The sequence below is a fragment of the Zea mays genome, chromosome 1, assembly GCF_902167145.1.
Source record: "Zea mays cultivar B73 chromosome 1, Zm-B73-REFERENCE-NAM-5.0, whole genome shotgun sequence".
In the NCBI taxonomy this organism is placed as follows: Eukaryota; Viridiplantae; Streptophyta; class Magnoliopsida; order Poales; family Poaceae; genus Zea; species Zea mays.
Genome location: NC_050096.1, coordinates 26,534,601 through 26,546,267, shown reverse-complemented (window position 1 = coordinate 26,546,267; position 11,667 = coordinate 26,534,601). Strand labels below are relative to the sequence as shown.

The 11,667-nt window shown below is 45.2% G+C and overlaps 1 protein-coding gene across 2 annotated transcripts; it reads right to left on the bottom strand.

Annotated features, from left to right (window-relative positions):
- Positions 1-5,905: 5,905 nt before the first annotated feature.
- Positions 5,906-11,150, bottom strand: LOC100282346 (uncharacterized). 2 transcript variants are annotated; one of them, XM_008678090.4, is made up of 7 exons: positions 10,628-11,150; positions 9,782-9,925; positions 9,064-9,163; positions 8,829-8,877; positions 6,514-6,589; positions 6,314-6,433; positions 5,906-6,207 (listed from the first exon to the last, which is right to left on the bottom strand). In XM_008678090.4, the coding sequence occupies exons 1-7, from the start codon at positions 10,694-10,696 to the stop codon at positions 6,142-6,144; spliced, it is 624 nt and encodes a 207-aa protein (XP_008676312.1). In that variant the 5' UTR covers positions 10,697-11,150; the 3' UTR covers positions 5,906-6,141. The 2 variants fall into 2 exon arrangements, with proteins under 2 accessions (XP_008676312.1, NP_001148730.1); NM_001155258.1 differs by having other exon boundaries at positions 5,925-6,207; positions 9,782-9,919; positions 10,628-10,946.
- Positions 11,151-11,667: the final 517 nt, after the last annotated feature.

The following is an 11,667-nucleotide window of genomic DNA, read 5'->3' as shown; positions in this document are numbered from 1 at the left end:
ATGAATCTGTTCATTAATAAACATAGGGCTATCTGAGCTATCAAATTTCATTCCACTTTCCACAATCTCCCAAATGCTTGGATGGAGAGAAAACAGGTGAGTACGCATTTTGTGGCTCCAAAATCTGTAATCCTCTCCATCAAAGTGAGGGGGCTTGCCAAGTGGAATGGGAAGCAATTGAGCATTTGAACTATGCGGGATGCGCGAATAATCGAAAGAAAAGTTTGAGTTAACCGTCTTTCGTCTATCGTAGTCGTCGTCGTCCTTTTGGGAGGAGGAAGATTCGTCGCTGTCGTAGTAGACAATTTCCTTGATGCGCCTTGCCTTCTTCTTTCACCCGTCTTTTCTTTTGTGGCCCGAGCCTGAGTCGGTGAGCTTGTCATTATTGGGCTCGTTGATGAAGGACTCCTTTTCCTTGTCGTTGATCACCATCCCCTTGCCTTTAGGATCCATCTCTTCGGGCGGTTAGTCCCTTTCTTGAAGAGAACGGCTCCGATACCAATTGAGAGCACCTAGAGGGGGGGGTGAATAGGTGATCCTGTGAAAACTTAAACTTATAGCCACAAAAACTTGTTAAGTGTTAGCACAATAATTGCCAAGTGGCTAGAGAGGAGTCTCAACAAAACACAATACCACAAGAGATCAAACACAGAGATGACACAGTGGTTTATCCCGTGGTTCGGCCAAGACCAACGCTTGCCTACTCCACGTTGTGGCGTCCCAATGGACGAGGGTTGCAATCAACCCCTCTCAAGCGGTCCAAAGACCAACTTGAATACCACGGTGTTTTGCTTTGCCTTTCAATATCCCGTTTGCATGGAATCTCCACAACTTGGAGCCTCTCGCCCTTACACTTAAGATTCACAAAGAAATACGAAGTAAGGGGGAAACTAGCAACGCACACAAGACACAAAATCAGAGCAACAGCACGCACACAAGTCGCAACAAGAGCTCGCAACACAACTCAATGAGTTCACAATTCAACAAGAGCTCTAGATGCTATCACAATGAACCAAATGTGTGGAATCGATGTCTTGGTGCTTAGGAATGTTTTAGGAATGCTTGATTATCTCCTCCATGCGCCTAGGGGTCCCTTTTATAGCCCCAAGGCAGCTAGGAGCCGTTGAGAGCAATCCAGGAAGGCTGATCTTGCCTTCTGTCGACTGGCGCACCGGACAGTCCGGTGTACACCGGACACTGTCCGGTGCCCGATTTGTTTCCTTAAACGGCGCAGCCGACCGTTGCAGATCTGGGAGCCGTTGGCGCACCGGACATGTCCGGTGCACACCGGACAGTCCGGTTCCCCCTTCCGACCGTTGGCTCGGCCACGTGTCCTGCGCAGATCGCGCGGCCGACCATTGGCCCGGCCGACCGTTGGCTCACCGGACAGTCCGGTGCACACCGGACAGTCCGGTGAATTTTAGCCGTACGTCGTCGGCGAATTCCCGAGAGCGGCCACTTCGCTCGAGCCAGCCTGGCGCACCGGACAGTCCGGTGCCCCAGACCGAAACAGCCTTTTTGGCTGTACACAGCCAACTCTTCTCTTTTCTTCTTCTTTCTGTTTCTCATACTTAGATAAGTATATTAGTACACAAAACCAATGTACTAAGACTTAGAAACATACCTTTGCTCTTGATTTGCACTTTGTCCATTCATGGGCATAGATTCACATTTAAGTACTTGTGTTGGCACTCAATCACCAAAATACTTAGAAATGGCCCAAGGGCACATTTCCCTTTCATTGCCTTCGTCGCGATCCCCCAGATCAACGTGGAAACATTCGCGACTTAGGCCACAACCCTCGTTGTCAAGGCTGTGGCCATCATCAGAGCAACCGGAGAGGCAGTAGTCACATGCGGTCATGAAGTCTCGCATGGCACTGGGATCACGGAGCCCGGAGAAATCCCAACCGGAGTCGGGGTCGTCTTCTTCCTTGGAACCCGGGGGCCCATAGGTTGAGACAGCCATTAGTCGGTCCCAAGATGACCACATATGGTACCCCGGAAGGTTAGGGTATGCCTTTACGAAAGCGCTCACCGAAGCGGGGTCGCTTGGTGGATCGAAGCTGAATCTAAAAGGCACAGGGTGGAAAACGGACGGTACCTCTTGGTCGATGGACGATGGTGAAGTCGCGTCGGTGACAGACTGCACCGTTATCTCAGGTACGAGGCTAACGCCCAACAAGTCCTTCGCGAGAGTGCTGGCGTCATCAGTCCGCTTGGGGTTGGCACGTTGCGGGGAAACGACATCCATCGTTGTCTCAGGTGCGAGGACAACACCCGACATGTCCCCCGCTGGGGTGCCGGCGTCGTCGACTCGCTCGACAGCCGACAAGGTGCTGCCTCCTGCCTGGCCACGGTTGCCCCGTCTCCTCCTCCTATGGCGAGGAGGGTGGCGAGGCAAACCCGGATGCTGCTCTTCGGCCACGGGGGGAAGACGTCATCGAGTTCACCGCCGTCGGGCGAGCTGACGACCGTCGTTGTTGCTGTCGCGCTGCGGGGGGAGGAGTACCATGTCGTAGCTGCCGTCGAGGGACATGAACTCGAGACTCCCAAAGCGGAGCACCGTCCCGGGCTGAAGAGGTTGCTGAAGACTACCCATCTGGAACTCAACGGGAAGTTGTTCGTTAACACACAGCAGGCCCCTACCTGGCGCGCCAACTATCGGTGTTTCAGACCCCGGGGGACCCTCAACCGGGCCGACCAGTGAATTTTGTCGCTGCGTGCCCATGCCCAGATGGGTTAGCGCAAGATGGAACACAAGAGGGAAACGCGGCTCGTGTTATCTCGCACCAAGGGGTGCTCATAGTAGGGGTTACAAGCGTTCGCGAGGGAGAGAGAGTGAGCCTGTTCGTTTGCTCGTCCCTCCGCGCGACCCTCCCGCAGGAACGCCCTGGACCTCCCTTTTATAGATGCAAGGAGAGGGTCCAGGTGTACAATGGGGGTGTAGCTATGCGCTATCGTGTCTGGCAGAGAGGTGTCTGAGCCCTGTGTACATGCCAACGTGGCTGTCGGAGAGGTGCTAGAGCCTTGTTTACGCGATAACGTGGCCGTCGGAGAAGTGCCTGAGCCCTGTAGAAGCACAGCTGGCGATGCTGCTGGGATCCTGCTGACGTCTCCTTGCTTCCGTAGGGGGCTGAGAACCACCGTTGTCATGGATGCACGCGGGGAGCCATCATTACCTGTTACCGGGACGAGCCAGATGGGACGCCGGTCTTGTTCCCTCGTAGCCTGAGCTAGCTAGGGGTAGGGTAATGATGTATCCCCTGTGGCGCGGTCGGTCCAAGCCCAAGGTTGGGCGAGGCGGAGACTTCTCCTGAGGCCGAGGCCGGGGTCGGGCGAGGACGCGATTCCTCCCGAGGCCGAGACTGAGGCCGAGTCTTGGGGTGGGCGAGGCGGAGACCTCCTCCCGAGGCCGAGGCCTAATGTCGGGCGAGGCGGAGCTTCCTGTTGCGCCCGAGGCTGAACTTGCTGTTGTCAGCCTTGCCTGGGTGGCTGGCACAGCAGTCAGAGCGGGGTGAGCGGCGCTGTATTCCTGTCAGATCGGTCAGTGAAAGGGCGAAGTGACTACGGTCACTTCGACCTTGCCGACTGAGGCGCGCGTGTCAGGATAAGGTGTCAGGCGATCCTCGCATTGAATGCACCTGCGATACCGTCGGTTGGTGAGTCGATTTGGCCAAGGTTGCTTCTTGATGAAGCCTGCCCGAGCTGCGCCTCGGGCGAGCCGAGGGTGCGCCCACTGCCTGAGGAGGCCCTCGGGCGAGGCGTGAATTCGTCCGGGACTACTGTTCCTGCCCGAGGCCGGGCTCGAGCGAGGCGAGATTGCGTCCCTTGGTAGACGAGGCCTTGACCTGAACCGTGCCCATCAGTCTTTGCAGTTTTGCTGAGGGTGCTTACCAGCCGTGTTTAGGAGCGTTGGGGGTACCCCTAATTACGGTACCCAACAACTTCATAACTTGTGTTCCATCACCACTCTTGATAGTTGTACGGTTCACACCTTTTGCTTTTTGCTTTGATTATGTTTTGTAATAACAATGACAGGAACATTCCATCTGAAGCTTCGCGACATGATGTGAGCTATGTGTGATGCACTCAACAAGAACACTGAAAGGCTGAAAAGAGTTTCAGGACTTGTTGAATAGATGGACACGCTGGAGACTTGTTTACCACATCCTACAACTTCTTCCACAGGTGATTCTATTATCGCTTTTCCATCTTATGATGGTATAGATGCTGAAAAATATATTGAGTGGGAAACTAAGATATATTGTATTTTTGCAAAATATTTTATGTATGAACGGAAAAGATGAAAAGGCAACTATTGTTTTAACCCATTCTGCTTTATCTTGGTGGGAGTCCTTAACTCCATCTGATAAACCACAAACTTGAAAAGATCTAAAAATTCTTATGCGAGAAACTTTTATTAATATACCTCCTGAATTAAATTCATCTAATGAGGTGCATCATCTAGTGGATCATACTATTGTTATTTCTCTTGTTGTGACTAACCTTTTGCAAGATCATATACAAACAAGAGAGTATGATGTTAAAGAAAATGAGGTGCTCATAGCAACATCAGAAAGTTCAGACCCAAAAATTCATAATTCATCAAGTATTCCTTTTGCTAGTGAGAGTAAAGGTAATGCTCATGGTGAGACTTCTCTTGATGTGTTAAATTTTTCTCCTAACCATCAACATATTCCTTGTGGTAAAGAAGAGTTGTGTGATGATGCTTCTGTTGTTTCTGTGCCACAACTTATGAAAGAAATTAGAACATTCAATCCTATAACTAGTGTGCATGATGAGCTGAAATTATTATTTTCTTTAAATACTTTGGTGGGCTATATTGAATTTTATGTTCTATGTAATCTAAATAATTTAGAGGAGAAACTTTCTTTCATTGTTGATTTGTCATGGTTATCTAAACATACATATCATGTTTTTGGAAGACTATTTATCTAGTTTGGCTAGTCAGAGTGGCTAGCTAAGTTTGGCTAGTGAGGGAGCTCATTTTGAGAGTCGGATAGCTTGGCGAGTTAGATGACTAGTATGTTGGAGAGTTATTTTGTTGTTGAGTAGCCAAATTTTGGCTTGACGAACCATTTAGCTAAATTTAAAGCGTAAAAACAGTATAGAATCATCATTTTTTAGTAATCATCACATCATCATTTTTGTGTAGTTAGCTAAACAACTAATATAAATAGTAATAATATGTTTAACATGACAAAAATAATCTCCTCCTGTTTGTTTACTGGAGAGATCATGCAATATAGAAAACAAGAAAGTTATAGGGTGTTTGGTTTGAGGAATGAGCTAGTCCATTATCTTCTCACTCCTCACTATTTTTGTTTGGTTTGTGGAATGGAATGAGTTGATCCATCACCAACTCATTCATCATAGTTAGTTAGTTAGTACTAATATTAGGAATGAGGTCATTCCACCAAATTTGAGTAATGAACCCATGATGCACCACCTCAATTTAGATGTAGTGATTCCTTAAACCAAACACCCCCTTAATATCTTGGAGCCTGCTACACATGTGATCTAAAGAAGACCCACTTCTACATATATTGAACGACCACTTCTATGGCCTATTCCCTCCGACCATATATAGAAACAATGTAATACTGCTAGTAGGGGTTGATAACTATTTTTCATGGGTCAGCTACTAAGTTATATGGCATGCCATCTTATTAGTTCATTTATCTAGATGCTAAATGAAATAGACATGGCATTGCCATTTGAGTCGAGACCCAGCTGACCCAAAACAAGTCGAACTTTAATTTTATCTCTGAATATACTACATTATTGGTTACAGTAAGTAAACGACACGATATAATAATGCAAATTAATGCACACGCTACATATATATACTAGAGGTGGATAATAATTCGTAAACATGCATATATTAGGAACAAAAAAGAAGGCAAATATTATATATATAGGTAGCAGCTGTTCATAATTAAATGGTGCGTACAATCCAACCATAACGAGAATAACAGCAACAGTAACACGTACGGGGGTAAAAGTACAGGATGGGGATGCATGATTGCGAGGCGACGACGGCGATACGGGATAGGTTATACATATAGCTGATGGTACTCGATCGATACTGGGCTACAACAGCGGCATCGAACGACCTCTAGATGCTGCGCTCAATATGCTTGAAGATGTCGAAGCTCTCAATGACTTGCCCCTTGGCCCTATCCTGCAAGAGCAGCATGCATGCATGTGCGTATAGGAAATAGCATAGCATATTCAAATCTTGCTTATTTGTCTACAGAGAAGAGTGAAGGGAGAAGGCTTTGCAGTACCTCCAGGTCAAAGCGTGGCTCAGTTAACTGGGGAGTGGGCACAACTCTAGGCTCAGCAGGAGCGCTGTTAGAAGTTTCGGTAGAGGCAGCCGTCGAGCAGCGCGGGTCACACTTTGCCCACTGCATATGCAGCACGGCATTAGAGAGAAAATAGGTCAAAATGCTTTCAAGAATTGGTTATGATTGACCAGGAATCTTACATTCTTGGCAGCCATGCTGAAGGCCTCCCTGTGAGGGATATCTGGCTTCGCAGCTTTGATGCGCTGAATCTCCTCCCTGCCACATGCATGTAATGTAAAAACGGTAATATATAGCTAGTCAAAGAATTAATATTAAGCTTGTCTTATTTTTTTTCTTTATAGAAGTGACATATGGTCATAAAATGCTATATATGTAGGACCACTAAGAAACACACAAAACAATTTATTGTACATATATTTTATTTTGTGTAATCCTTGAATGCACAATAATGTAATAGTTTCACTTTAAAAATGACTTGGCGCTTCAAAATGTAGGGTGGTTTAACCCATGCAATTTCTAAGGCCACACACTGGCCGTTAGTCCCTCTCAAATTGCGTGGCTCCTGACCAGCAAATAATACCAAAAGCATTATCAAATACGAGTCCAACAGTACAAAAGTTGTACACTGCTACACACAGTACAAATTCTTAGGCTAATTGGTTAGTGAAAGGTAAAAGCTAACGTGTGTGCGCGCCTAATAGCAAATTGAAACATTAATGCAGGGGCCATCAAATTAGAAAGTTAATAATTGTGTCGATACATTTATTAAATCAGAAAATAATTGCATGTTGAGCAACTTGTATAAAGAGGTGAAATCAAAAAAATACAAGCAAAGATACATTTTCAGCAATGGAGTGTATAGGAACTGATCGAGCTGAAATGTGTCCTCAAGTCCATTCTTTTCAAAATGGTTGTCATCATGAGTGTATCATATGTGTAGGACGGTTCTTATTTACTATATATGTTATTGTGTTTGTCAGAAGTATTTTCACTGTTTCCGTTTGCTAAAATAATCAAAACTACTATTTGTAGATTCTTTGAAGGGAAAATATAGAAATTCAAGACCAAAAATGAATGTTTACAATAAAAAGATTGCCGGCGTATCACCTTCATTTCATCCTTTTGTAAATTAAAAAAAACTAAAAGATGAAATGAAGGTTACATAGTGTGCTTTTGTTGTTTTAAATTATTAATTCCTTCCAGACTCGAGGGAAATTAGGCCCTGTTTGGTTAGAGAGACTAATCTTTAGTCTCTGTTTTTTTAGTCCTGTTTAGTCTCTATTTTACCAAATAGACGGACTAAAATAGGGACTAATTGGCTTTAGTCTCTAGTCCCTCACATGGGTGCTAAAAGGGACTAAAGTGCAACATTTACTCCAATTACTCTTCCAATAAAACTGGTGTCAAACAAAAAAAGGGGCATTTTGGTCTTTATGTGTTGTATTTAATGTGTTTAGAATATGTTTAGTCCCTACAACCAAACAGGGTAGGGACTAAAAATTAGTCTATGGATTAAACTTTAGTCATATGACTAATGGAACCAAACGTGGCCTTAGTATCTTCCATCCCATTCATGTACTTTTGCTGCTTGCATGGCATGAGTATAAATGATTTTTCAAAAATTCTGTTTAAATACATCTGTACATCTAGTAAGCAGTATGGAATCACTATCCACACACACAATTTTCTTTTTACGGAGTAAATCCCAAAATCTTGGAAAATGTTGGATAAGAGTACATGGCTATAGACTAATATCTCGAAAATAAATAGCAATGTAATTGATAGATTTACTACGACACACGAGTAATTACTTATGCATCTCAATAAAAACAATGACATGGTTTGATGCAAAATAATAAAACCCAGAGTGAACCCTTTTTCTAATGAATTAAGATCTTTGTTAAATGTTCCAGTTTTTTTTAGAAGGGAGATTTAGTGCTGACCTAATAATGATGCATCGGATATATATAGATAGCAAAAACAATGTGTGAACTTTGCACGCGGTCTAGTTGTTATTACTGCACTCAGAGCTCCTACAGTCCAACTACTTGAGTAGAATTTGTAAACTGCTGACCGACGGATCCAGACCTCGATATATATCTACACAGCAAGTTCGTCTCACATTTTTAAGCATTATCTTCTGCTACTGTGTAAATACTCAGGCTTATATTGTACGGATTTACAAGCCTAGCTTGTTACTAGATGGTTACTTCATCGAGTTGGAGAAAGTGTGTAAGGACTAAGGAGCTAGCAGAGAGTATCCATATACGGTGGATGCAAATCCATCTTAGTTCAACATTTTGTCGAACTTAGTTCAAAGTTTGAGAAGACATTACAAAATCAGATTTGTAAATATAGAGAGGGCTGCGAACTTGACTCCAAGCAAGGTGAGATCACATGTAACTATTTGAGACCATATGTATTTAAAAAAACAATTATCCAAAAAAATGTATTTGGAAATTTTTAAAAAATAAAGAAAAAGATGTTTCTTCACCTCATGAAGCGATTATAAGCAGATGGGAGGCGGTGTTTCTTCTCCGGGGCTGCAATGAAAGAAAACAAATGCATTGAGTACAAGAACAAACTTAACTGCTGTTTATCTTCAATCACACATCACTAACAGGAGCATAGAGTTTGAGAAGAAAGTAAAAATAAATCCCTTAAGAACAGAAAAAAAGAGAGCAAGGAACAAGGAAGTGGATGGTGTGCTTCTTTCAGCTGCTACTTACGCTTGACTACGAAGGGCATTCTCGGGCTTAGCTCAGTTGATGACGGCGAAGCCAGCGGCAGCGGTTGGTTCCTCCTGCAGTCGTTGCAGGGTCCCTGACACTGAGAAATGGCAGCATAGCAATCAAAGATAGATCCCAGCGCTTCAAAATCTCTCACAACGTTAGCGATGCATCATGATGCGTGATGGAAGCATGCATTTCCTAGCTAGTTACCATTTACTAGGCCATCAAATCTGGTCGTGGATATAGATCTCTATTTCCAAAAGAAAATGTGTTTGAATTGAGGAGAAGCATGCATTCATGAATACCACAGCAGAGCAGCTGCTGCTACTGCTGCGACCGCCGCCTTAAAAAAGCTCAACACTGCCTTTTGCCAGGCCAACGCGCAGAGATGAGCAAAGAGAAATCTTTTGTAGTCCAGCGTTGTTTAATCTTGCCTTGCAAACAGTACTTTGAGTAGTTCAATAAAGCAGAGAGAAAGAAAGAGAGAGAAAGGAGTGAGAGCAAAGTAGCAGTAAGCGGATGCAGCTGGAAGTAAAGCCAAACCATGGCCATATTTCATGAGAAAACCCCATTCAATTTTTTTCACTTCGTCTATATTTATTTAATTTCCATTCCCCAAAAAATGCTAGCATATTCAAAGAAGATGAACACGGCTTGCTGAAGATCAGAAGATATGTTCGAGTAACCAAAGAGAACGAGCTGTATCGATCCATACCTGGAATGGCCCCAAAGGGTGATCAGTCGGCGAGAGCGGCTGCACCATGGGGGGCCGTGGACTGAGGTAGGAGAGGTTGTTGCAGTGGCCGCACTTGACAGTCACCGTGTCCATCAGCCTCTTGCATGGAACCCCAACCTGCAGCTACCCAAGAAGCACAAAATCAATCAATCACAGCATGCAATCAGATCAACGGCCTGTTACAAGATCAACTCCATTCCTTTGCATGGCACTGTCGATCGAAGCATTAGCAACTGGAAAAGAAAATAAAAAATCTAAAGGAGGAAAGAAACTGAGGGATGAGCTAGCATAGGTGGAGAAAGCAGCAGAGAGTAAACAGAAAACTCTTGTCCAGTTTGAACTTCAGTATACATGCAACAACAAAAAAGAGAAGATATGGATGCTTGCGAAGCACCAAACATATAGAAGTGAAAGACGGAACACGGCACTATCAAGCGGAATATTCCACAAAGAATCAACAGAAAGCCAACGGAAAGCATGTGTGACACAACAGTGGTGTCAATTCTAGTGGATGTATATATGCGTTCTCATCCAATCTCAAGGCAAGAAAGAGAAAGACTGGATTTAATTGGTTGCCATGTGAATAATGAGCTAGTAGCAGCACTGGCTATCGCCATGCGTACAAGGCAAGGATATATACATGTACATGAAAGAAAAGAAAGCAAATGAAAAGAAAAATGGGAACCGGGGAAGAAAACTTGTCTGAGTTTAGCAAAGAAATAACGAGCAGAAGAAATGCCATATCTGGTGCTAGCCGTATCTCATGATCTTCGCCATGCATGACTGATGTTTCATTATTCGGATCCGATTTCTCGAGGAGTTTACCGCGAGCACGGTGTTGCAGTAGGTGCAGCGGACGTAGCACAGGTGCTCGGACTGCGAAACCATATCCATGCTTGCTTGGTGGCCGGCCGGCGTGGACGTGGCGGCGCGGCTGGCAGGGTGGTATGTTGGGAGGAGCCTCCGATCCGGGGAGAGATCAGAAAGCAGCGCGTGTCTGGCTGTCTGCTAGCTGTGTGGTGTGAGGCGAGATACTAATAAGGCAGGCAAAGAAGAAGGGGGAGGAGGCCGGGAGGTAGAAGAAGAAGAAGAATCAGTGGAGCACGCCACGGGCAGACAGATAGAGAGAGAGAGAGAGAGAGTTGGGTTGCAAGAGAAGATAGGGGTAGGGTTTCTATTCCTGCAATAATGTCTGGGCCCCCCGCACACATGGGTCCGTACGCACGAGACCAACCACGCAGCGATCGGGCGGAGAGCTGGCTAGCTGCACCGCACCATAAATCTATTCGAGACAAGCAAGACGCACACACGGCCGGCCTAACCCCTGCACAGTGATCGGCCATCTCCCGCTCGCTCATGCAAGTGTACGCCTGCTCATAACATCTCGGGGCGCGCATGCATAGTGCATGGTTGGATTGGCGCGTCCATCCAATCACGCGCCTCACATCGATCCACCACTGCAGCTGCTACCTCGCTGTGGTAGGCCGGGTACTAGTGCCTGTGTGTGATTGATGAACAGATATGTGTCATCTCCACCGAGATCACTCCAATAAAGGGCGATCGATCGATCAATCTGACGACTCGACGTCCTTTAATTTAGTGTGGATGTATACATAGGCATAGGGGACTGTTTGTGGCACAACTAAAAAGCTCCAAGATTTTTTTTTTGGAACTGCTCGTCCCTAATTCGTACAGATTCTTGGACCAAGTTGTGCGTATGTTGTACGTACGTATTATTCCAGTTCAGTTTTATTTATTAGTTTGGATTAAAACATACCCATCGTTTCTAAAATAAGTACACACCTCATATTTTATCCTGCAAACCTTAAATTCGACATGGTTCTTGGATGTATAGTTGTGCTAAA

Excerpts from the sequence above, each read along its gene's own strand:
- LOC100282346 (XM_008678090.4), bottom strand. The coding sequence starts at position 10,696 with ATGGATATGGTTTCGCAGTCCGAGCACCTGTGCTACGTCCGCTGCACC. Across the intron at positions 9,164-9,781 it reads ACCCTTTGGGGCCATTCCAG|TGTCAGGGACCCTGCAACGA; the intron begins GTATGGATCGAT and ends GCCATTTCTCAG. Across the intron at positions 6,208-6,313 it reads AGCCACGCTTTGACCTGGAG|GATAGGGCCAAGGGGCAAGT; the intron begins GTACTGCAAAGC and ends CTGCTCTTGCAG.